The 27517-nt window shown below is 42.6% G+C and overlaps 1 protein-coding gene across 1 annotated transcript; it reads right to left on the reverse strand.

Annotated features, from left to right (window-relative positions):
* Positions 1-7740, reverse strand: LOC139477392 (TLC domain-containing protein 3A-like). The gene is made up of 5 exons (XM_071259954.1): positions 7598-7740; positions 4721-4804; positions 3094-3298; positions 2109-2204; positions 1-1340 (listed from the first exon to the last, which is right to left on the reverse strand). Exons 1-5 carry the CDS (start codon positions 7738-7740, stop codon positions 1068-1070), a joined length of 801 nt encoding a protein of 266 aa, XP_071116055.1. The 3' UTR covers positions 1-1067.
* Between the last annotated feature and the right edge of the window lie 19777 nt (positions 7741-27517).

Raw genomic sequence — 27517 nt, forward strand, 5'->3', positions numbered from 1 at the left:
TATAAAAATTTGTGTTCTGCAGGCAAATTTAATCAAAAGATGAAGGACAGACTAATCCATTTTCAAAAGTAGAAATGGAAAAGAAGAAGTGGAGAATAAACGAGAAGTAAAGCCTGTGGCTCTATAAAAATTTGGGTTCGTATCACAAACAGGAAGTTTAATTGGGCTGATCTTAACTGAAGTCTTGAATAGTGTGAAATCATTTGCATAAATAATCTTAACATGGCTGCATAAATAAATTACACCTACACTCAAAACAAATAACACTACAGCAATGAGATCAGAAGTCTTTGATATATCAGTTCGGAGTACATCCAAATCACTAAACCGTACCACTTAAATGGCAGCGTATTTTGTTGTTTGACAGTGATTGTAAAACACATGTTCCTGTTGAGATTTGGTAGATGCTCATTGCATTGTTTTTGGACAGTGATCAGTCGTCAGGAAGTTACTAAAGCTAGATGCTAGCGTGGTGTGTAAACTTCCGGTCTGATATAGTGTTGACGGTGATAGTATGTTATAGACACATGGAGAAAGTACTTGTGACGATGGACAGGTGAAGGCACTGTGTGGAACTTTCCAGTGGCTGGGTAGGTTGTATATCAGGGGACAATAGCGTGTTTATGTATCTCTCAGGCATTTACATTACATCAAGACCAGCTTTCATGTGAGGATCACTCATCACCCCTGATTCCCTGCCAGCCCATCTCAGATGGGTCACCGTTGGGTGAATATATATTATCATCACTGACTTTTGCTATTACCAGTGAATTTGTATCTGATACTGACCACTGCCATCATATTGTTTATTGCCATTGAATATTGTACTACCACTCCATTGTGTACTGCCATTGTAATTGCTGTGCAGTAATTTGTATATCTTGTTAATTTTTGTAATACATTTGTTTATTGTGTACCACTTGTTGGTTGTTTGTTGGTTTCACACTAGGTTCTTCTACGTACAGATTTCTGGGTTTAACATATTGTTTCAAATTGGGAATGAACACATGGGGTGGATATCTTCAGACAGGCCTCGTTGCTGTGTTCAATTGCACCCTGGATAGATATCAGCTGCTCTTTCTGTGTAGGAAGATCTTATAAAAGAATTTAAATGCACCCCTGACCATCAAGTACAGCCAGTAGAACTGCAGAAACAGGAGTCCGAGGCAGCTGACACTGCACTTGATGGGGATGGTGGAGGGGACGTGGGTGATGGGGATGCCTTCATAGCGAGCGTACGACCAGAACAGATACGGGAATATCAGCACACGGCTGATGAAAAACACTGCAATCATCAGCAGTCCCACCACGGCGTACAGGACGGTGTGTTTCAGCTTCAGCTGCAAGATAACAGTTGACATGTTAGCACACAATACATATTTTTCAAGCTGTACGGCGACTGGTGGTGTCATGACTAACTTTTGTTCATTGTTTGTTTGCTTGTTGCTCAACGCCACACTCAGCAGTATTCCAGCTATATGACGGCGGTCTGTAAATAATCAAGTCTGGACCAGACAATCCAGTGATTGACATCATAAGCATCGATCTCCCAATAATGATACAATGACATGGCATGATCCTGGTCATAATGCCTGCAGTTTTGGACTGTCAGTTATTGTGATCCAATCTTTTGAAGAAAATTCAACCAGTTTGACAAACATTGATTTCAGCAAGACTTCCCTACTTGAAACTTTTATAAGAATTTTGGTTTTATTGTCGAACAAGTTTTTAGAGATAACTAAATCTGAATTTCTCCAAATAAGATAAGGATGAAAATGTCCTGTCATGGCTGATAATAAACCTGATAAAGCCCTGTTTTCATGTAAAATATTTCATTGCATCGGACCATATGGTACCACTATGTTGGCAACTGCGTAATAATATCAAGTACCAGCATGTCTAGTAATGTCTCATCACAAATTTCTCATTTTTATTGACCAAGTTTGTTATCACCTGTTCATACACCTTAATTCGGTGAAGGGATACAATGTATTCTTTTACTGCACATAATACTCAAAAAAATGTTTTTTAGAATACTGCATCCCCTAGCGATTGGTGTGCATTATGCTTGGGGTGAACTATGCTCAAGACAATATAGTAACACAAACCTGCACCAAGGCAAATCTGGCAGCAATAAATGGTACCGCCATTTCAAAGAGGTAGAAAACTCCAACAAAGAAATCACCCTTTCCATCTCGTAAAAACTGCAAACAAATACATGCATTTGAATAAATGTTGAACATGTTGAAAGATTTAGTTTTGCATCTTAAACCATCAGTGTGGTCATGGGTGACACACCACTGCAATCCCATGCGACACGACCCCTGCGATCTGATCTGGATATGTCACAGGATTGCAGTGGTGCGTCACCCATGATCACAGTGGTGATTTGGTGATGTATGGGATGTGTTGGGGTGATTGGTGTTTTTTGAAGATGGGCGTTTCCACACCATGATCGAGGAATAAGGAGAAATGCATAGTGTGAGTTTGGATATAAGTTTAGAAATATTATATTTTACAAAGCCAAGTTTGACACAGGAAAAACAGACAACAATCCACTGAGGATCAATCATAAACTTTTGAAACTTGCTTTTTTTTTCATATTAAATGATATAGAATACTGCATCATTCAAACAAAAGTTTAGTACGAGTACAGTGTAAACCAGATCAGTCTGAGAGTGTTAAGTGAGGTTTGACGCTGCTTTGAACAGTGTTTTGTTTGATGATGGAGGGCTGGAGTGAGTGAGTGAATATGGTTTTACGCCGCTTTTAGCAATATTCCAGCAATATCACGGCGGGGGACACCAGAAATGGGCTTCACACATTGTACCCATGTCGGGAATTGAACCCGGGTCTTCGGCGTGATGAGCGAACGCTTTAACCACTAGGCTACACGACCCCCCCCGGAGGCCTGGAAGTGATGCATATCCTACAGGATGATCACAGTTTGGGGAATGTCTGTTTCAAACTCACCATCATCAGAGTTCACCTCTGCACAGTGAGGGGTGAGCATAGTCACTGAGGTGTGAGGTTAAATGCACAAGGAAATGTTTAAGCTGTCATTGTAAACGTGTACCCACTAGCTCCACCTACCAGCACTAAGGGTAAGAACACAAGAGGCAGCACCACATGATGAACCATCATCATGGCGTTGGAGTGGAGGAAGTGTTGCACCCGCCGACCCCGGGGCATGGTCTGCACGTCAGGGTAGAGGTACCAGTGAGTCCTGTACATGGCCCAGGTGTCGTAGTAGAAGTACGGCACCACAAACTTGGCATAGCTGTTGGTGAGCCAGCTCCTGGAAAACAACATAGAGAACTTTAGGATGATGGTAAAGATGCCACTGAGATGACACTAAAGTTAAATACAGTAAACTATGTTTATAACGAACACGCTTATAACAAACGTCCGGATAAAAAGAACTCTTTCTTGGTTCTTTCCATTTTGTGTATAGATGTTAAAGTTTCTTTTTCCAGTCTTGCTTTACAGTGGTATAAGGATCTATACCAAAACGTTGCCTTTACAGTATTAAAGAAGTCTACTTTGTCATCCATCAGGGGGCATGGGTGGCCCAGTCGTCTAAGGCGCCGCGATTCGCTGTGTAGAGTTGCGACCCTTGGGCACGCCAGAAACCCATGATTGTGGGTTCGAATCCCGATTCGCCCCGATTATGTTTCTAGGTTTGTCAGCACCATGCCCGTGCTCGTGGGTTTCACCGAAGTGGTAAACATCCGAGACCTGCATCACTTCGGGCTTTCCTCCCACAAGCTGACACGCCTTGATATAACTGGAATACTGTTAAAAGCGGCGTTTAACCCAACTCACTCACTCACTCACTCACTCATCCATCAATTTCTAATCTAAGTAATGCCTATCAAACAATGTATATATGTTGTACATATGCTTATAACGAACTCCGGTGATAACGAACTAAAATTAGTGGTCCCTTTGAGTTCGTTATGACCATAGTTTACTGTATCTCAATTTTCTGGGGTCCTAGACATGCTAGATGCAAATAGTACAGCTTGAAACCTGCAGAACCCCTGGAACATTTTCAATTTCTATCAGTAACACTGCCAAGAGTTACGAAATTAAGGAATTCATTGGGCATTCAGAACATTCATTTAAAACAAGTAAAACTGACACCACTATATATAGGTCACTATGCAAAATTATTGAGACATTATATACATAACATGGTTAAAATTGGAGAAATCACTTAAATTTGTTGACTCTGGAAAATAGAATCCACTCGCCTCTTCTCCGTTACATTATCAATAACAGAAGTAATTTATAATTCCTTGTTTGGAAACTGATATCATCAATCATCGATGAAATTGAGGTGAGGTGAAATTGGGTTTAACGTCCCGTCGAAGATAATTGCACTTATATAGCGACGTGCATGCACGTGTGTGTGTGGCTGCTGTACTAGTCCGTACTGATGCCGATTTAGAGCTAGCACACTGAGATACCATGCCGCAGTTTAACATGAATACCCCACTCAGACACAGTATACTGACTCCGAGCCGATCAGTCCTTGTTTTAGCCCCTTAATGCCGAGCGCCAGACAGGGTAACAACAAGTACCATCTTTTAACGTCTTTTGGTACAACGAGGCCGGGGATTGAACCCCGGACCTTCCGCTCTCCGGGCGGGCGCTCTACCACTAGACCACAGAGTCGGTCTCGATGAAATTGAGAAACTGGAACTGCACTACTTACTGATCGTACATGATGTCTGGGCAGGATCTGATGATAATCACTCCCACCACACATGATATGACTGCTTGGATGCTTGAGACACATCTGAAATAAACAAGTTACCCTCAGGGTCCACACACACAAAGCGATCTTAGTGCAAAGATTATCAGGATTCCCATACTTTAGGCTTAGGATAGTCATCATGGTCATAGTGCGAAGATCAGAAGTAGGCCCAGGACTCCAAAACATCTTCTCTTGCTGTAATTGCTTGATAATTGTCACGATATATTTCTCGCCAGAGCTGCATAAATGTATGACTTTAACAACGATTTGAGAAAGCTGAGTAAATTTTGAAGTCGACTTTACCATTGATAACATATACATTTAGAGACTAAACAACAAACTAAAAGGATTTATGGATTGACATTTGAATACATTATTCCATATGTTAACAATTGTAATTTAAGAAATAGAATGAAAATAGCCCTAAAGAAACTTCACTGAACTCAAACTTTTGTTCTGATGATGTAATCTACTTGTGACATCATAAACAATGATGACATCAATTTGATGGTTCTGACCAATGAAAGAGCATGACATCATATTCCTGACCAGTCAGCATGGAGAAAATGTTCGTGGCTCTGTGTTAGTGACATGTCAAGATCAAATTACTTATAGAGAGCAGAAAAGACATATGATTACATGGTCAGGTTCAGTAACCTGAATGATTATTTATGTGTCATCGTACCCCAATGGTTACGGATGTTGCACATTAATCAATCACTTTTTTTGTTTGGTCCAGCCTCGATTTAAGGCCTCAGTTATAAAACTTGGATATTGCTGAGTGTGGCATCTAACAACAAAGAAACAAATGTTTCTGAATAGATGGGTACATTTAAGGCATATCCTTTACCAATTTAATGCCTGCTTCAAAGGCAAGTTCATGTTTGGGAACAGGGGCGTAACTTAAAAGTTTATGCGATATTCCTTACTCTAAACTCAGATGGAACTTGCAAAGGACATAGCAAAACATGACAGTACATAACGCCCCTACGATAATAACAATAGTAACAATAACAATAACAACAACAACAACAATAATAATAATAATATACTACACACAAAAATTATGGGAACACCCCTAAATTTCATAGCCATGTATAAAACTTGACGTGGCTTGGTCATTAATGAACTTCAGTAAATGCAACTTTTTGTGTGCACTGAGGGCACTTTAAATGATGTGTTGAGTCATGCATTTTTGCAAATGCTTCATTTTTTGAAGAATTTGGTCAAATTGATTAAATGCCAAAACACAACAACCTAGTGCACATGAAAGTCAGAATTCCCATGCAGTTGGTGGCAACTTTTCTTTATAAAGAAGCTTCAGACACTGTGAAGTTACACATTTCCTTAAACATAGCTCAGCGAAGACCGTTCAGGCCATAGGGCCAAAGCGTGGCTACAAGATGGCGCATCCATAAGGAATGTTGCCCATCGTCTTCAAGTGTCACCGTCTGTCATTCACAGACTGAGGGAACGGTTCCAGACAACAGGGAGAGTGCAGGACCTCGTTCTGGTCGACCCAGAGTAACATCTAGGGCAGATGACTGATACGTTGTGCTGAAAGCGATTCTGAACCGGTTCACAACAGCCAGTGCTTTGAGATTGCAACTCCGACAAGCAACACACACCAACGTAAGCGTATCGACCATCAGGAACCGCCTGAGAGCTGCTCATTTAATGTCACGTCGTCCAGCTGTACATCCTCATCATCGTCCTCATCACCGAGCTGCAAGACTTGCCTAGGCCAGGGCACATTTGAGATGGGATAATCAACAATGGTCCAGAGTTCTCTTCACTGACGAGTCCCATTTCTGTCTTGAGCATAATGATGGAAGGGGAAGAGTAAGGGTTATGAGACGTCCTGGAGAACTTTATCATGATGCAATTGTACGAGAAAGAAACAGGTTTGGCGGTGGCTCTGTGATGGTATGGGGAGGCTTCAGTTTGCATCACCGAACACCTCTCTATCTTGTTCAAGGCAATTTGAATGGAGTGAGGTATCGTGACGAGATCTTGCGCCCTCTTGTCCTACCACAGTTGAACAACATTGGTCCAGGAGCAATCCTGCAAGATGACAATGCCAGACCACATCGGGCTAGAGTCGTTAGAGACTTCCTGCAACAGAACAATGTGACTGTGATGCAGTGGCCAGCATATTCACCAGATTTGGCTCCAATTGAGCATCTTTGGGATGTTCTGGGACAATCATGGAGTTGCACCAGATCTTCAAGTTCTGGTCCAGTGGCTCCAAATGGAATGGCAGGCGATTCCACAGGCTACCCTTCGTACCCTTGCATGATCCATGAGGCGAAGATGCACCGAAAGCATCAATCAACATGGAGGACACACTCGCTATTGACATTGTGATTTCCATTTTTGACCCACACTTTCTTATTTGACTTGTTCGTGTGTGCTTTTCAATGACAGCAACATGTAAATGTTTTTGCTTTGAAACTTGATAATCTGCTAATGCACAATTGTAATGATAGGATCACATGTCATTAAATGTTCCTTTTTATAACAGAATATTTTGGTGTTCCCATAATTTTTGTGTGTAGTATGATAATAATAATCTCAGATGGAACTTGTGGAGGCCGGAGCAAAACATGACAGTGCATAACGGTCCGACGACATTAATAGTAATAATGATGACGATGATGATGATGTGCCTAATGTCAAACAGGTGCAGCCGAGTGTCACGAGAATTTGCCCGCAACAACCAATACAGATAATGTCAAAATGTACATGGGCGGAGCACCAGTATCGAGCATCCTGTTTGATGATCCACCTAGGATACGGAGCTACGATCGCTGATGACAGAGTATGACGACATACCGTAAGCTCAGCTCGAATATGTCACATACAGACAATCTATGTTTCCAAAAATGTTGCAAACTTTTCCTCAGTATGTAGTATAACGACGGATAAAACAAGGAACCGGCAACTAGCAGGCACACATCTGCGACCACAGTCGCCATTTGACAACAATATGGTAACCTTCACCTTGAACGACCAATAATTATCGCGCTTACAAATCTGCGGTATTTACGAAACATGGATTCAAGCACCTGCTGGATAAACACGGAAAATGATTTTTGTCTGAGTTTTTTTCAATAGTTTTTCAAACTCATTTGCAAAACAGTATAAATAAAATTTAAAGTTCTCACCAAAATAAATATATTGATTATGTTGTTTGCGTTCTTTGAATTTGCAAACTAACTGTTCTCTTGGCTAATTGTCGCACAAGTGATAGCAGCTAAGACATTTGGACAGGTCTATATGTTATGTTAGACTAACGATTAGTCTCTGAAAATATATAATATTACTAGAAACAAACAACACCATTTAAATTGAAAAGGAGCCCCAGTGAGATGGGAGATTCAGAACCCGAGGAAAATATAAACTTGCTGCATTACAGAAAGGGGGTCCCCCGCCGTGATATTGCTGGAATATTGATAAAAGCGACATAAAACGATACTCACTCACTCACTTACTCACAGAAAGGGCAGCGCGGAAGGGAAAATGATATGGTCCGGGGAATGAGAAACAGACTAATAGGCTGTTCAAATATCTGTGTCTTTGAAATAGTTGCCACATCTTATTTATATGCATATATATTTTGTTGAACACGTCAGTAAATATTATTCGGCGATTTCACTTTGTTTTTCCTTAGTGTTTATCAGCAAAATAACATGTAACACACTCAAACACACACAACAAAAATACATGAGGATTTTAACGAGCCATCACACATTTATGTTTCATGACTGATGAATGAACTTCTTACTTCAGTCTGGCGTCAATAGACACTACACACAAGTAGCCATATCTACAATCTTCTCTAAAACTATTTAAATTCAAATCTACTGAAATGCTTGAGCAGGGGTGATCCAGTCGTTTAAGGCAGCGAAATTCGCTGTGCAGAGTTGCGTCCCTTATGCGTGTCAGGAAACACGTGGGTTCGAATCACGGTTTGACCTGAATAATATGTTTCTAGGTTTGTCAGCACTATACCCGTGTTTGTGGGTTTCACCAAAGGGGTAAATATCTAAGACCCGCTTTCCTCCGACATCAAGCTGACATACCGTGATATAACTGGAATAATGTTCAATGTGGTGTTAACCCCACTCACGCACGCACGCACGTACGCACGCACGCACGCACACTCGCACGCACGTAAGACCAGCACCCCTTCAAGCTTTCCTACAAGATGAAGCTCATACACCGTGATATAACTGGAATAATGTTCAAAGCGGTGTTAAACCACTCACTCACTCACTCACTCACTCACTCACTCACTCACTCACTCACCCACCCACCAACTCACTCACTCACTCACTCACTCACACATCGAACTATATTTTCCAACGGCAATGGCACAACGCGCTGTCGGCCATGACACTACGCCCTCATACACGGAAACAGCGCCAGTCTACACGAAACTAGAGAATTGCAAACAAATTAAGCAACATGTCTCTAGGACGAGCCCTAATAAAACAGACTGCTGAATAAACTGTTCTGACGCAATATTTATTTATTCACACCACGCAACTGATACCTGCCTTTGTCGGATCTTCCGTCTGCGTCTGTATATACATCACTATACCGGCATGTGTCCGACAGCTCGGGGGATCGATTTCCATGGCATGATTGCATCTTGTCGTTTTCCCTGGTATATTTCACAGTCGCTATGTTTACCTGAGTACTTCAGTCTAGGCTAACATAGCTGATTTCGTTCCTTTTTACGGGCACATTTCGCTCACGCTTGAACTATTTCGCTGTTATTATAATATCTTTACATTTCTACGGGTTCGCATGTAGAAACAAACTTCCACCCCTCTAATAATGTTGCAATTATTTTCATACAAACATGCCATATTTATTACAGGTGACACGCCTTGATGTTCACGCCACATGTCTCTGTTATATCACGGCGTGGCAGCTTATTGTGGAAGGGAAGCCTCACAACTCACATGCAGGGTTTGGAGCTGACAAACCAAAATCATTATCAGGGCGACTTTTGGATTCAAGCCACGATCATAGGATACTGGCACGTTCAAGGGACGTAACTCTGCAATGCAAATTGCGGTGTCTCAGACGATTGCCCTACACTTGTCCCCTCTATTTCAATGAGCAACACCAGCAAGCATCGACACAGGTCATCGGGTACTATGCCATACCAGATGTTTCAGCTTACAGGTGAGTCTTATCCAAGATGGTGGTACACGACCGCATTTGCCATCGAATACTTAATAGATACCATAGAATGCGCATACGTACCCTAGAAACCTGATTGTCAGGTTCAGACTCGATTATTTACAGACTGCCGTCAGATAGCTGGAGTATTTCTGATTGCGGCATTAAACAACAAACAAAACACTGGCTACCAACTTCATTGACAAGCGTGGGTTAATTTGAAAATGTTCTACTACAGATACATCCGGTGGATATTCTGAGGCAGAGTAGACTTCACCTATAGTTTTGCTTGTTGCGTATTAGGTTTAACATGAATACCCCACTCAGACACAGCATACTGACTCCGAGCCGACCAGTCCTTATTCTATTCCCGTAATGCCAAGCGCCAGACAGGGTAACAACAAGTACCATCTTTTAACGTCTTTTGGTATGACGCGGCCGGGGATCAAACCCCGGACCTTCCGCTCCCCCGGATCTCCAATGTGTGATCTGGTTGATTGTGTTTGATTGTTACAATGTGTACTTGGTTGGTTGTTTTTTTTATTGTTACAATGTTTGACCTGGTTGATTGTGAATCATTGCTACAATGTGTGACCTGGTTAATTGTGTTTTATTGTAAGAATGTGTGACCTGGTTGATTGTGTGTCATTGTACCCTGCTGGAATTGATCGTTCCATTAATGAAATCTGGTCCTCTCGGTGAGATCTGTTTTATCCTCTGGGTTTAACCTGACTATTGATAGGCTGCTCTGATACACATGTTTGTCCTCTGGATAAGACCTGACTATTGATAGGCTGCTGTGATACACCTGTTTGTCCTCTGGGTAAGACCTGACTATTGATAGACTGCTGTGATACACCTGTTTGTCCTCTGGGTAAGACCTGACTATTGATAGGCTGTGGTGATACACCTGTTTGTCCTCTGGGTTAGACCTGACTATTGATAGACTGCTGTGATACGCCTGTTTGTCCTCTGGTTTAGACCTTACTATTGATAGGCTGCTGTGATATACCTCTTTGTCCTCTGGGTGAGACCTGACTATCGAATGGCAGCGGTGATACACCTGCTTGCGGCGTAAGCCTCACTCACTCGGGTCAGATTCCAAAATGGGAGGAACATTGGTCACTGAAGATCGGGGTATTCGAGTTTACAACGAACTCCAACATTCTGTGTCACGTGGTCCCCTGTACAGCATTCACGTCACACATCAGGTGTCCATTGAACAACGTTGGTGGCGGAGACTAGTTGGATGGGTGACTGCATTCTGCGACTTGAATTCTGAGAGTTTCTAGGCCTTCGGTCCTGACCCTACACTGTAAGCACATGTGTAAGGCTGCCAACCCGCTTTGGGAACTCGGGATTCGGGGTCTATATAGAGGATATTCGGGACATAGCAGTGAGGTATGCGGGACGCAATAAAATCTAACGCAGATTCAACATTTCAAAAAAGCAAATTGGTGTCCGCAAAAATGTCCTTTATATTTATTTTTTATTTTTCAATATTTTTTTCAGAATTTCAAATCGCACGCTTATAGTCAATACCTTTGAGATTCGTTTTAAATATTATTCGGAATTCAAGGATGTGCAATGACATTTTAGTGAAAACTTAGATGGTATACCGGATTCAGGGGATGGGGTGGGGTTTGACACACTCATGTGTTGTCTCCTTGAGCGAGTGACATCCTTCAAAATATGCCTCTGTTCACGCATCAGTGAATGTGTACCCGGTAGGATGAGATGGCAATGTGACTGTTAACCTTCTAGCCCTGTATACTCCCCATGGAGATGAGAATGAAAATCGAGTGCACATTGATCCATTGAACGGGGCAATAAAGTAGCGCTTTGAACATGCTTTGTGGGCGTGGATTTAGCCCATAGTGAATACATATCATCTTGGAGGCGAGATGTCCGGTTATCAGGGGTCCGGATAAGCGGGGTTCCCATGAATGCACAATATGTGAAGCCATGTTGCCTACAGTCGTCACCTTGCTGCAGCATTGCTAAACGCCAATACTCCCACCTGGTTCTCAGACAACTTACAGATGGCCGTGAGTGGATGAAAAACACAATAATCAAATTTTAAGCTTCATCTGTCAACGTGCTTGATGATTAGGTCTGGATTACGTCTTTTAGTCCGGCAGAGAGGACAAAATCCAAGAATTGGGGGATAAAGTTTTTTTTATTGCTGGATTTGTTTAAGTACACATTCTAGGTTATGAAATTGACTGATGACACTCTGTCATCTTTGGGCATTTTAAAATATTCAAGATGGCCACCAAGATGGCCGCTAAAACATGAAAATATCTCTTCCGTGCTAATTGTATGGAATATGGGACTACTTTTGGTGCATATCACTATTGTTTTGCCATCAACATATTAGAATATGTTATTCTTAATGAAATAGTTTCATTTGGAAATGTAATTAATCAAAATAATAGGCAATATTGTCTATGAAAAACCCCCAAATCAGTATATATCGTTATATATACATTTGTTATTATATTATTCAGTGTCAACTGGGATGCTTGTGGATTTTCTAACTATTGTTAATGTTCTATAGTTACAAAATAAGATAAATTCCCACTGCATTTTGAAATGAAATTATAAAAAACAATAAAGATAAATAAAAATAATAGTAACCTCAAAAGAGGTGCAAATAAAGCAAAACCTATTATGTCTGTTATACACATGGTTGTATTAAATTGTGTTAAATATTTTTAAGAAATTCATGCCAAAACAAACTGGGCCAAAAAAGATTGGGCCAACTTTTTTGGAAAAAAAGAATGGAACAATTAATGACTGGTCCCTTTCAATGGCTGCCTCAAAGCTTGAACTTGACATCTCAGCATGCACTGCAAACACGAAAACGACGTTTTTTTCCGTATATGGTCACTGGACGGAAAAACGACTAAAAATTCATTAAAACTGATTAATTGGTTAGCGTCTAGAAAGTGTCCGCAAAAGCGTCGAGTTTTTCAAGCGTAAAATGGACGGAAAAACGATGCTTTTTGCTCCGCCTTGTACAACTGTTAACGGCCAATCAGATGGCGCTGGTCCACCGACGCACGTGATACCCAAGGCTTCTTTTCGGAAGCATTAGGTTTCGTATTTCTGGCATGCCTTGCTCTAGTATCTGTCGCGCGCAGTGCAGCGAGATTTGCTGATAAGTCAGTTTTAGGATATGTAACATGTTAATGGAATTCAGACACGTGCCAAGAAGTCAAACCAAACCACGTTACTAAGTTTATTGAGATAACATATCCCTCCGCTATGAACAGTTACCTCTATCGGATATTGGGTTGTGTTTCATTTGGTTATAACAGTAACTAATTTTGTAATGTGAAGTTTACACGATATACGGCTTTTCCATAGGACGAGAGGTGGGTCACATGACGTTTATCAGGTGAATGTATTCTTGAAATTACGTAAACACTGACTACTTCCACATTCCTGGGGAAAACCCTGGGAATTCCCAAGTAAGAATTCATACAGAAGCGTTGTTTTTCATCATTTAGACAATTTAATTTTGAACGTAGCGTCTTAGCATACTCTGGGATAAGTCATAGAGTTTGGTTGCATGCCGTTCAAGGATACCCATCCTAGAGAAAAAAAACAACCCAAAAATCCAAACTATCGTAGTGACAATCTACAGCAATCTATGAATTTACCTTAGTATCTATTTGACACATCTTTACAATCACCTTTCAATGATAGGCCAATTGATCAGTGATGACAAAGGCTTGAAATCGTCACAGGTTAATTAACAACTTCGGAAATATCTCCCGTCACGTTTATCGTGTTGGCCATTTTGTACTTGATGTAAATGTATTACAACGCTCTGTCATTGTGATTGACTTACTGAGGTAGTTCTTAATGGACCTTCTCATCTAATGAGGGTATTTTTTGGAATACATTTCTTGTAAACAAACTAAAACAGATGTTCCTCGCTTTGGGGGGAACTATTTTATTCCGGAATGGCCTATTAAAGCTAATAGTAAGTCAAGGCACAATGCGTGTATATGATCTGTTATTATATGTGTTTAACAAATACGGTTTTGGGCGTTAATAAAATACACTGACCCAAGTATATTCTAATCAAATCAATTGGATAATTGAATATGCTTTATTTTACATATTACATAATATCACTACACAAAATTTGGACAGTTGCAGTAACACACTACGGTGATCGCATTAAACACCACTTTGAACAGTATTTTAGTTATATCACGGTGTATCAGACTGATGTGGGATAAAAATCCGAAGTGGTTCAGGCCATCCAACGGGTGTTCGCGAAAGGTGAGCACGGAAACACACAATGATGCCCGTCCTCACTATTACCGAGCATGTATATTATATTGTCCGTCAAAAATATGGACGAGTATAAGCAATATGTTCCTACAGGTAATACATGTCATACATTTGACAAAATGTATTGGCTCAGAGCATTATTGTTCATCACAGCGTATAGACTCGGCATGCAGATGAACTCATCAGCGCATTTTTACACTTTATCTTTTAACTGGCATGTTAAACTTCTATTTCATAACTCAGTTTTATTTGCACGGATCACTATGGAATCTTGGAAGGGATATTGTCGCGTTGTCGTATTGCCGCATTGACGCCTTTACAAAAACAAGCAAAATGTGTCGAAATTAACCAAAGCACGACAATTCGACAACGCGATATTTTGGCAATTTGTCGCATTGTCGCGTTGTCGCATTGTCGCTCTTCGAATAATCTTTTTCTATATTTTACAAAAGGGCGACAATGCCGTAACGCGACATTTTTCAATGTCAAAATATGTCTCGCTGTCGCATTGTCGCCCCATCACAAATATGTATAAAAGGCGTAATGTTCAGTTAATGTTACAGTTAGGAAGCGGTAACCAAGTTATAGCTGTCGTAGAAGTTCAACTTGATACATGTACATCTTGAACTGAAAACACAAGTCCGTCCGCGAGTCCATAACGTTTTGTGGTGAGCTCTTCTCTATAAGTGTTTGTGTTCAACTCCCAGTTTCAAACACGTTGTACCTCATCAACAATCCACATTCCTCTAGTGCTGTGATAGTCCGGAAGATCTTACTCTTGACCGTATCAGACAACTGACGAGTGCACGCCTGACCTGTGACCTCATTACACCCCCCATGAGGTGTTTGCCGAAGGGAGAGGGGCAGGAAATGTGTGCTCCAGCCCAGCGCGGAGCTCGCGACACACTGTATACTGCATGTTGTATACAGTAAATTGCAGTTGATATACTGTATACTGCATGTCATACTGATTTGCGGAAAAGCTGCAACTTTCAAGATTCAAGATTCAATTTGCATTTATTTCATATACAACAGGCCGCCGTCATATATCACTGGAATGCTGCTGAGAGCGGCGTTAAAACAACTTGTTTTCATAATGGAGCGCTGCAGTCATTTAAAATGGAACCGTATACATGTGTTGTACCAACTCAATCACTCTGTTTCGAATATTCAGCAGCAAAAATATAATAACCAGCTGTGAGGAGAGATATAAGATTTTTATAAGCAGTCAAATATGGATGATAAAGGACCCCTCACTGATTAGGTTCTTGTTTACTTAAGAGCAGAGTTGGCCATGTTAGATGATATAACGGTGTCCTCCCAGATCGCCTAATTTCTCCCCACAAGGTACCAAAATACAATTAGGTGATGTGGGTATGCCATGCCTGGATGAGATTTATAATTAGGTAATGTGGGTAGTTGGAACAGTCCACTTTACTGAATGAAGGGATGACAAGACAGCCAGAGATACATAGTTTTACATATTTTAATCAACAATATAGTATAACAAGTAGCCTCTATCAAAAACTATGTGTCTCTGTGTTTCTTGTTGAATTAGCATCAGATAAGGTTGAGAAATAATTTGGAAAGTGTGTCGTCTCCTACCCCAGCTGGCGCCATCGCAAATCGTCAATCACCCACTGACCCATAGCCCCGACAGCTGAATGTCCTGCTATTTTTCACAAATTAAACTACCAGCTGCGGTATTGATTTAAACATATTTAATTTCGGAAAACCAAATGGATTAGGCACAAGTGACACAATTACGAGGCCCTCTCCTATTACATTGTAGCTCCAGTGTCTGCTTCAACCAACTCACTAACCGTGTTGTTGATGATGATTGTATGTATGTGAAGAAAACCTTGAGCCAATATTCATTTTTGAAAGTTCAGAATTATCCTTAAAAAGAATGCCGTGCTTGTTGACTTTATAATGTTTCGACAGGCATTTTGCCAGTTATCTTGCTTATTTAAGAATCAAATTATGTTTTAAATGATACCAGTTCATTTAAAATACCATATTCTAATTAGTTGAAATCAAAATATTAGTGATTTGCTCCAAAAGTGGTATCATATTCCATACTGTTAGCAAGGAAGCGATATTTTCATGTTTTGGCGGCCATCTTGTCGGCCATCTTGAATATTTCAAAATGCCCAAAGATGACAGAGTGTCATCAGTCAGTTTCATAATCTAGAGTACATCATTAAACAAATCCAGCAATAAAAAAAACTTTATCCCCTAATTCTGTGTTGTGGGAAAATATTCATTTCTCTGCCGGACTATTTGCCACTCAAGATTCATGACGCAATCTGGCGATAACGTGGGTTATCAATGAGTCTTTAATCAAGCGGATAATAGGAGTGGCCAACGGACCCGATCAAGTGCTTTGCTAACATGAGCACACTTTATCCTACCTCCTGCAATGTATGGGGCGGTCGGGTAGCCTAGTGGTTAAAGCGTTCGCTCGTCACGCCGAAGACCCGGGTTCGAATCCCGACATGGGTACAATGGTGTCCCCCGCCGTGATATTGTTGGAATATTGCTAAAGGCGACGTAAATCCAATCTCACTCACTCCTGCAATGTATACACATGGAAATTAGTTAAGCAACACCCGTATATTCTTAGACCGAACAACTTTAATAAACAAGTGCATGAAATGTGTAAACGATTTCCACACCATAATAAATTAATTAATGAAAAGAAAGGGTTGAGGAGGAACATTGCAAAGATTACCCTGGAATAATGTGTGTGTTTTTTGGAGATGTTACAGATTTGGATAATGACTTAATTTCGTCCAAAAAATTACGAATGTCACTTTTATTGCACAGACTAAACTGTCAGTACCAGGCACACTTCTGGTTCACGGAATTGAAGAACAATGTCCTGCAAGTCCAAATATTGACTTCCATCAGTATCTTGTGTAACCTCCCTGAACCCGAATAACTGCTTCAAAACGCCTCCTCATTCTTTGGATCAATCTCTGGATTTGATTCTGAGGACTTCAGTCCCATTTCTCACGCAAAGCAGCAGTCAATTCATTGAGCGATGGACAGGCGGGTCTCTTTGTCGAACACGACGGCCTAAATTGGGACAGAATGGGACAGAATTCCTCAGAATCAAATTCAGAGATAAGAGCTCAGTGGTGTTCCTCGTCCAGGATGATTTAGTGTTCCATGGTGTTCCTCGTCCAGGATGATTTAGTGTTCCATGGTGTTCCTCGTCCAGGTTGATCTAGTGTTCCATGGTGTTCATCGTCCAGGTTGATTTAGTGTTCCATGGTGTTCCTCGTCCAGGATGATTTGTGTTCCATGGTGTTCCTCGTCCAGGATGATTTAGTGTTCCATGGTGTTCCTCGTCCAGGATGATTTAGTGTTCCATGGTGTTCCTCGTCCAGGATGATTTAGTGTTCCATGGTGTTCATCGTCCAGGTTGATTTAGTGTTCGATGGTGTTCCTCGTCCAGGATGATTTGTGCTGTATGTGCAGCCTGAGACAGAACTGTGTTAGAATATCGTCCACATCTCTGGACATTATTGCCACTGAACAAAGAACTGTATTGATTGTAGTTATGTGACATAGGACACGAATGTAAAATCAATTTGAACATTCGAACTTGTAGTCCACACGTTGTTGGAGTTGAAGAATGCCCCACAGCGTTATATTGCGTGCCTCTATTGTACACTCGGGTAAGGAGCCAAGTCATTAAATCACTTCAGTACCCGTCATCACCGGTTATTCACGTACGCAGCCAGTGCCTCTGGTACACGAAGGAGGAATGTATGGCGAAATAGATTTTGTTTGTTTGTTTGTTGTTTAACGCCGCACTTAGCAATATTTCAGCTATATAACGGCGGTCTGGAAATAATCGAATCTGTACAAGACAATCCAGGGGGGCACGGGTGGCCCAGTCGTCTGAGGCGCCGCGATTCGCTGTGCAGAGTTGCGTCCCTTGGGCACGCCAGAAACCTATGATTATGAGTTCGAATTCCGGTTCGCCCCGATTCTGTTTCTAGGTTTGCCAGCACCATACCCGTGCTCGTGGGTTTTACCAAAGTGGTAAACGTCTGAGACCTGCATCACTTCGGGCTTTCCTCCCACATTAAGCTGACACGCCGTGATATAACTGGAATACTGTTAAAAGCGGCGTTAAACCCAACTCACTCACTCACTCACTCAAGACAATCCAGTGACTGATATCATGAGCATCGATCTACGCAATTGGGATAGGATGACGTGCATCAACCAAGTCAGCGAGTCTGACCACCTGATGTTAGTCGCCTGTTACGGTAAGCATGGGTTGCTGAAGACCTATTCTAACCCGGATGTTCACGAGTTGTTATTTATCAAATGAAGTTGAGATACAATACATTGAATGATCGCGTCCTCCAAGAGTGTCCAATGGCCTATATCAAATCCGAGTACATGTATCCACCCCTGCCATTTTAAGTTTACCTTTCTCGTCTCGATCGTGGCGCCACCTCGTGCAGAACACGAGTTGTGTCCCTTGTGATGAAATCACGATATCGAATCAGATCGCTGTTGTTATTTCGAATGGCTTCAGCAAAGATGGCTATCTCAGCAGACGACCTGGTCGATCAGATAACGAAAGGATTTGAAATTTCATCCCCGACAGACAAAACCAATTACCTGTTACCACAGTTAAGATTCTTATTGCTGCCGCATTTCGCTCTTACAATAATAGACATACAGACTACACAGTATCAAGTAACACTGCACATCGCGGCAACATGAAAAGCTCAGCGGGGTATCGTCTAAAACTAGCACAGCCACTGCGATAAGCGTTCAGTCGTTTGATTTAAAAACATCAACAATTATTTAAAACATTAAACCACTTCGAAAATATTTGTCTTAGCTTAATTTTTGGAATAATTTTAGCGCAAATATGACTGGCTATGACTGTAGTCAGAGCAGCACGTTTTAGGAACACGGATGTCGATTTTGTAAAACGTTCTCTGATTGGACAATCGGTATGTTCGATAGTCTTTTCATGTCATAGTACAGAAAGGCAGGCTTGAAATAGAAACTGTGGAAATTAGACTTTGATAAAGGGTAGTGGACGTACTTGCCTCGGGAAGATGGATAATCGATGACGCCAGGAAGTCACAAAATGACGCTCGGAAGTCGCATGCCGAGCATATGCGTTACCTGTCTACACGTTCAATGTAGGTGTAAAGTCTACACGTTCAATGTAGGAGTAATGTCTACACGTTCAATGTAGGAGTAATGTCTACACATGCGTTACCTGCAGGTGTAATGTCTACACGTTCAATGTAGGAGTAATGTCTACACGTTCAATGTAGGTGTAATGTCTACACATGCGTTACCTGCAAGTGTAATGTCTACACGTTCAATGTAGGTGTAATGTCTACACGTTCAATGTAGGTGTGATGTCTACACGTTCAATGTAGGTGTAATGTCTACACGTTCAATGAAGGTGTAATGTCTACACATGCGTTACCTGCAGGCGTAATGTCTACACGTTCAATGAAGGTGTAATGTCTACACATGAGTTACCTGCAGGTGTAATGTCTACACATGTGTTACCTGCAGGTGTAATGTCTACACATGTGTTACCTGCAGGTGTAATGTCTACACATGCGTTACCTGCAGGCGTAATGTCTACACGTTCAATGAAGGTGTAATGTCTACACATGTGTTACCTGCAGGTGTAATGTCTACACGTTCAATGTAGGAGTAATGTCTACACATGCGTTACCTGCAGGTGTAATGTCTACACGTTCAATGTAGGTGTAATGTCTACACATGCGTTACCTGCAGGTGTAATGTCTACACGTTCAATGAAGGTGTAATGTCTACACATGCGTTACCTGCAGGTGTAATGTCTACACGTTCTACCACGTGTACATGCAGGTTGTTCGTTTTAAACGATCGTGATAATTCGTTTGTCGATTTCGCTTTCTGTTATTGAACAGCCAATTGAGATATGTGATATTTGTTTTATTGAACAGCTAATTCAGATATGTGATATTTGTTATATTGATCACAAACAGCGAGCAGCGTTATTAGCAGTTCCTCGAAGGAAGTGTTTCGTTCATGATTAGTTACCCGTCTCATATACACGAATATTCATAGGATAGACACATGTCGGTCATATGCGTGGAGAAAAGCTATTTCTATTTTCAAATTATGTGCTTTTATTTTACTAGTTTTTAGTATTTCATCATCTTAAAGCGTTAACGCGTGAATATAAGAGCATTTTCATAGTGAAGAATTGGGGCGGTCGGGTAGCCTCGTGGTTAAAGCGTTCGCCGAAGACCCGGGTTCGATGCTCGACATGGGTGCAATGTATGAAGCCAATTTCTGGTGTCCCCCGCCGTGATATTGCTGGAATACTGCAAAAAGCGGCGTAAAACCATACTCACTCACCCATAGTGAGGAATGACAAAACATTGGAGAACTGGTGTTCTTACTTAATCCTTACTCATCCCTCTTACCAGCGACCATAAGGCCTCACCATTTGGGTCAAACCGAGCCCCAGACAAGGTCTTTACATTGACCGCATCCACACAGTGATTCCAAGATGGCTGACCCAATACGCTTACTATAACAATATCTAGGTAAACGTGGTTTCAAGTACTTTGAGTGAGTTAGTTGGGTTTAACGCCGCTTTGATCACTGTGTCAGTGCTATCGCGGCGTGTCAGCTTAATGTGGGAGGAAAGCCCGAAGTGATGCATGTCTTAGATGTTTCCCACTTTGGTGAAACCCACGCGCACGGGTATGGTGCTGACAAACCAAGAAACATAATTGGGGCGTACAGGGATTCGAACCCAAATGATACGTTTATGGTGTGGCCAAGGGACGCAACTCTGCACAGCGAATCTGATGGGTCCATAGGAGAGGCTTTGAAGGGACATCTCTCGTAATAGCCACTGGTTGCGCTACGATCGAGCCCAGGAATTTCATCCCAGCTCGGCAAGGGTGGAAACTGGACTTTTAAAAACAGTTAACTATCTTGCCTCGGGAAGATGTTTGGTATTTAGTACAGCAGATATTCTTAGCTCGATTGGCTTGTGTCGCCACTATGTCATTTTCACTTGTGAAGGACGATTGGACATATTCTGGAGGTACAGGGCAGTTTTCAGTATCTACTTGTCTCAAAGTTGGTGACATTGTCCCTCTCTACCATCACATCGAGAAATATGCCTTTGCATGTGTTTGTCACGGGTGCCACCGGTGGAGCAGGCTAATCTCACTTTTTACACCTGGTATCATAAAAAATTTGATAATCATTCATAAACACTTGTTGTACAGACTCTGATTTTAGCAGATATTTCAGATCATCATGGAAAGGCGTTTATCAGTGGTGAAGGGGGCTTGGGTAGCCCAGTCGTCTAAGGCGCCGCGATTCGCTGTGCAGAGTTGCGTCCCTTGTGCACGCCAGAAACCTATGATTGTGGGTTCGAATCCTATTGTATGTTAAATCCATTGGACCTTATGCGAAACGATTTTCAGTAAGACAATCATTTCCTTCGTTACTGGGGGCACGGGTGGCCCAGTCGTCTAAGGCGCCGCGATTCGCTGTGCAATCCCTTTCCCTTTGAGCACGCCAGAAACCTATGATTGTGGGTTCAAATCCCGGTTCGACCCGATTATGTTTCTAGGTTTGTCAGCACCATACACGTGCTTATGGGTTTCACCGAAGCAGTAAACGTCTGAGACCTGCATCACTTCGGGCTTTCCTCCCACATTAAGCTGACACGCCGTGATATAACTGGAATACTGTTAAAAGCGGCGTTAAACTTAACTCACTCACCCACTATCAGTGGTGAAGGTCAGAACCACAAAGGTGTTATAAACATTTCGGCACCAGCATATAGGGGCGATGTGGGATGTCGTTGATGTTTTACTTGTCTGTTGTTAAACGCCGCACTCAGCAGTATTCAGCTATGTGACGGCGGTCTGTTAATTTAGCCTAGTCAAATGGTTGACATCATGAACATCGATCTACGCAGTTTGGATACGATGACATGGATCAACCAAGTCAGCAAGCCTGACCATCCGATCCCGTTAGTCGCCTCTTACGACCAGCATGGGTTGCTGGGCATCAATTCTAACCCGGATGTTCACGCTATCTTACGTCCCTTATCTGAGTTTGAATCCCAGATGTGCCCTGATGATAACCCTTTGTCGTGGCAGCACCAGCGTGACCTTCCTCTGCGATCATCTTCTCCCTCGGTTTTTCCTACACGTTTACAATACTGTTCAAAGCGCCGTTAAACAAACCAATCTTGGCCAATCAATACGACATCGTCAAACAGACGACTTGATTAAACGCACGTTTCCCATTTGCGAAAAACGTTCGTATTTCAAAACAGTTTTGCCAAACGATTCAGACATATTACTTTGTTAAATATTCATTTAGTACTCGCATGTCAGCTGTTTATCAAGGCCGCGCTTGGCGATCAATGTTAAATTACTGTTATTACCCCTCCGATCTAAGTGGCCTGTCGTGTCACATGATCAGCTCTTGGCGTCGACAACATGCGGTTGTAATGACACACTGACTTAGATAATGCGGGTAATGTAATAATGCGGGACTCCCAAGGTCAGTCCGAATAAGTGGATTTATTGATAAACCTGTTTTGCACTGAGAAGTAGTGGGATGTGTCAAAGATGTGTGTTGGTTCGACGTCCTTTTGAACGGAATTACACAAGATACAAACTGGAAAACCCTCACTCTCACCCTCACCCTCACCCTCACCTTCACCCTAACCCTCACCCTAACCCTCGACCTCACCCTCATCCTAACCCTCACTCTAACCCTCGACCTCACCCTCATCCTAACCCTCGACCTCACCCTCGACATAACCCTTACCCTAATCTCGACCTCACCCTCACCTAACCCTCGACCTCACCCTCACCCTTGACCTCACCCTCACCCTAACCCTCGACATCACTCTCACCCTAACATCACCCTAATCCTAACTATCGATCTCACCCTCACCCTCGACCTCACCCTAACCTCACCCTCACCCTCACCCTCACCCTCACCTTCACCTTCACCCTCACCCTTAATTAACATTAGATAAGGTTGAGAATTAAGTGTCTGTTTTTTCAATACATCTTAGACAGCTGGTGAGTCGTCTGCTCGATGATAACCAGCCTACTCATATTTTTACCCTTTTCCCCTTTGTTGGAAATTGTGTCGTCTGCTACCCCAGCTGGGGCCATCTGGTAACAATTAATCACAAGCTGTCAATATACAATACATTATAATACATCAAGATGGCAGTTTCCATGTAAAGATTAAGTATTTCTAAGCAACTTACAGATATGCACAATATCTAGATATATGTATCTTTAATTTGCTTAGAAATACTTAATCTTTACATGAAAACTGTCATCTTGATGTAATATTCTGTTTTGTATATTGACAGCTGGCGATTGAGTATGAGGTTATACTGTATCATCTTTACTGTTTTGATATTTTGCAATATGTTGTGGTCATCAGTTATGCAAATCAGTTTCGGTGTGTCTTTTTAACAAGGTGTTTTTCATTAAGATTCACCTCCAGCCCGATTGTAACAATTACATGTGCACTTTGCTTTGACGATACATGCTGGCGGTGGGTGTTTTAGAATCTATTCTACATGCTAATTATTTCGGGAAGATGATACACATTTCTCTATATTTTGGGTTACTTTGCTTATATAATTCCCGATTATCATTCTTAGTTTTACTTTTTCTCTTTTGCTGCGGTGATATCCATCCGAATCCAGGACCTTTGCATAGTCCAGATTTAAAGATTATACAGCTAAACGTACGCTGTCTTAAAGACAAAGTAGGTTTAATCAGTGGTGAATTAGATAGTTATGATGTTGTATGTTTAAAGCAAGGACTGGTCGGCTCGGAGTCAGCATACAGTAAACTGTGGCATGCTATCTCAGTGTGCTAGCACTATAAATCGGCATCAGTCCGGACTAGTACAAGCAGCCACACACACGCACACGCCTGCATGCACGTCGCTATATAAGTGAAATAATCTTGGACGCGACGTTAAACCCAAATTTCACCTCACCTCACCTCACCTCACCTCACCTACACTGATACCATTTTCAAATCGTAGCCTGTATTGAGGAATATATTTTAGATCTTAAATCAGAGTATAACGGACAGCCTGAGCTGGAGGCGCGCGTGGATATGTTGACAGTTTTTACGTAGTTAGTGTTTAGACCGAATGTTTGCGAGGATTAATAAGATTTCTGAATTTCAGTTACGACATTAACTGTACATGTATTTGTCACCCCCCCCCCCCCCCCACCCCCCCCCCCCACACACACTCCCCCCCCCTCCCCCCCTCCCCCCCCCCCCCCACACACACACACAGGCACACACCCTGTAAAATGTAAGAATGTGGTCCTTCAGTTTTGTAACAAATGAAATCGAAACAATCGATACTTATAACTCATACTGATGGATTTTGTGTCCAAAGATATCTGCCAGTAACTATTGCAATATACGCCTAGGGTAAACACTATTGATAATGTTCAACACAGCTGTTGTGATAATATGATTATAAAGAACGGATCTATATCGATCAGAAGGGTAAATATTATTAAAGTAAATTTGTATCTCAAGGTGTTGATGACATATGACAAGTATTTAATTAAACGCCAAAAAAAACGACAAAAATAATTTTCATAATCATAAGAAATCTCTGCTAAAAGCATATATCATTGTACGATTCCAACCATATCATCGGCAGGTGTTTGTGAATTACTATCAAACAGTGATGACACCATGTCTACGTGAATAGGTGGGCATTTCCTGCTCCATCTGTGCCACCCGTCACAAACACATGCAAAGGCAAGTCAATTGCTCATGTGACCATTATGGCTCAAGACAAAATAAGGAAATTCATCGGACATCATTTCTGTCACTATCGCTGATGAATCTAAAATCTCTTACAAGTTTTATATGGAAAATCTTAGCGTGAAGTTCCGGGGTAGTATAGGTCTTCAGCAACCCATGTTTGTCACAAGAAGCGACTAACGGAATCGGGTGGTCAAACTCGCTGACTTGGTTGATACATGTCATCGTATGCTCATGATGTCAATCACTGAATTGTCTTGTCCAGACTCGATTATCTACAGACCGTCGTCATATATCTGGAATATAGCTGAGTGCGAACCAACCAAAAACCCCTTTACAATCCATATCTATGTAGTGTATTTGTCGTGTTTATAACACTGTAATCTATAGTTGAGTAACAATAGAAACTGCATGGCGAACGAGGAGATCAATATTTTCCTGTTTAATTTAATGCCACACCTTTCCCTCAAATGGTTTTATCGATAACTTGGGCCTGTACAAAAAAACAATCTATTGTCACACACGAATACCGCGAACAACATTAAATATTGAGAGCAGGTGTTGAGCGGGCACCTAGTTTACAACAAGACAGCCCCCGGGGATGTTTACCATGCTGCCGTACCAGGCACAGGCTGGTGACAAATCCATTAACCTTCTTCCAGGAAGGAACTTGAAATGATAACAACTCATTAGCACATTTCCCGCGCCATTCCACCAGTACAATACCTATTCCGGGGAATGTCCAGACCAAGTTGGCCATTGTCCAACAAAGTGTTGCATGGCAGTCCGAGCCCGGCCCGGGCAACTGGATACCCTGGGTCCAGCCCGGGCAACTGGATACCTTGGGTCCAGCCCGGGCCACTGGCTACTTTTGGTCCAGCCCGGGCAACTGGATACCCTGGGCCCAGCCCGGGGAACTGGCTACGTTGGGTCCTGCCCGGACAACTGGATACCCTGGGTCCTGCACGGGCAACTGGATACCCTTGGTCCAGCCCGGGCAACTGGATACCCTGGGTCCTGCACGGGCAACTGGATACCCTTGGTCCAGCCCGGGCAACTGGATACCCTGGGTCCAGCCCGGGCAACTGCATACCCTGGGTTAAGTTAGGGCACTTAGATACCCTTGGCCCAGATAGGGTACATAGATACCCTGGGCCAAGATGGGGCAACTAGATACCCTGGGTACGGATAGGGCAACTCGATACCCTGGGCCCAGATAGGGCAACTAGATACCCTGGGCCCAGATAGGGCAACTAGATATCCTTGGCCCAGATAGGGCAACTAAATACCAGGAGCCCAGATAGGGCAACTAGATACCCTGGGCCCAGATAGGGCAACTGGATGCCCTGAGCCCAGATAGGGCAACTAGATACCCAAGGCCAAGATAGGGCACTTAGATACCCTGGGCCCAATAGTGCACTTACATACCCTGGGCCCACAGAGGGCAACTAGATACCCTGGGCCCAGATTAAAGACCAAGTTGGCCATTGTCCAACAAAGTGTTGCATGGCGGCCCGAGTCCAGCCCGGGCAACTGGATACCCTGGGTCCTGCCCGGGCAACTGGATACCCTGGGTCCTGCCCGGGCAACTGGATACCCTGGGTCCAGCCCGGGCAACGGGATACCCTGGGTTAAGTTAGGGCACTTAGATACCCTTGGCCCAGATAGGGTACATAGATACCCTGGGCCCAATAGTGCACTTACATACCCTGGGCCCAGAGAGGGCAACTAGATACCCTGGGCCCAGATTGGGCAATTAAACACCCTGGGCCCAAATAGAATAATCAGAGACCCTTGACACAGAGAGGGCAACTAGATACCTTGGGCCCAGATAGAACAATCTTACACCCAGATTGGACAATTAAACACCCTGGGCCCAGAGAGGGCAACTAGATACCATGGGCCCAGATAGGGCAATTAGACAGTCTGGGCCCAGAGAGGGTGCATAGATACCCTGGGCCCGGATAGGGCAACTAGATACCCTGGTCCCAGATAGAACAATCAGACACCCTGGACCCAGAGAGGGCAACTAGATATCTTGGACCCAGAGAGGAGAACAAAAGACTCTTGGCCCAGATAGGGCAACAAGACACCTTGGGCCCACATAGGGCAACTAGATACCGCGGACGCAGAAAGGTGAACAGGATACCTTTGGGCCCGGATAAGGCAACACGATATGCTGGGTCCAGACAGACAACTGGATACACTTGGCACAGATAGGGCAACTTACTAGATACCCTAGTTGTAGACAGGGCAACGGACCATCATGGATGTCTATAGGACAACACGACACCCTGGTTGCAGATAGGTCAAGACGCCTGGTTTGAAATACATGGTCTCAGGGAGACATGGTACAAGAAGCCGTGTACCATAGCGCTATGTTAGAGAGTAA

This window comes from Haliotis cracherodii, unplaced genomic scaffold, assembly GCF_022045235.1.
Source record: "Haliotis cracherodii isolate W230 unplaced genomic scaffold, xgHalCrac1.p SCAF_33, whole genome shotgun sequence".
NCBI classification, from domain to species: Eukaryota; Metazoa; Mollusca; class Gastropoda; order Lepetellida; family Haliotidae; genus Haliotis; species Haliotis cracherodii.

Bases quoted from the DNA above. Each gene is read 5' to 3' on its own strand.
- LOC139477392 (XM_071259954.1), bottom strand. From the start codon at position 7,740: ATGGCGACTGTGGTCGCAGATGTGTGCCTGCTAGTTGCCGGTTCCTTG. The intron at 3,299-4,720 runs GTAAGTAGTGCA...GTTGTTTTCCAG, and splicing joins CCAGACATCATGTACGATCA to GAGCTGGCTCACCAACAGCT. The intron at 1,341-2,108 runs GTTTGTGTTACT...GTTATCTTGCAG, and splicing joins CCAGATTTGCCTTGGTGCAG to CTGAAGCTGAAACACACCGT.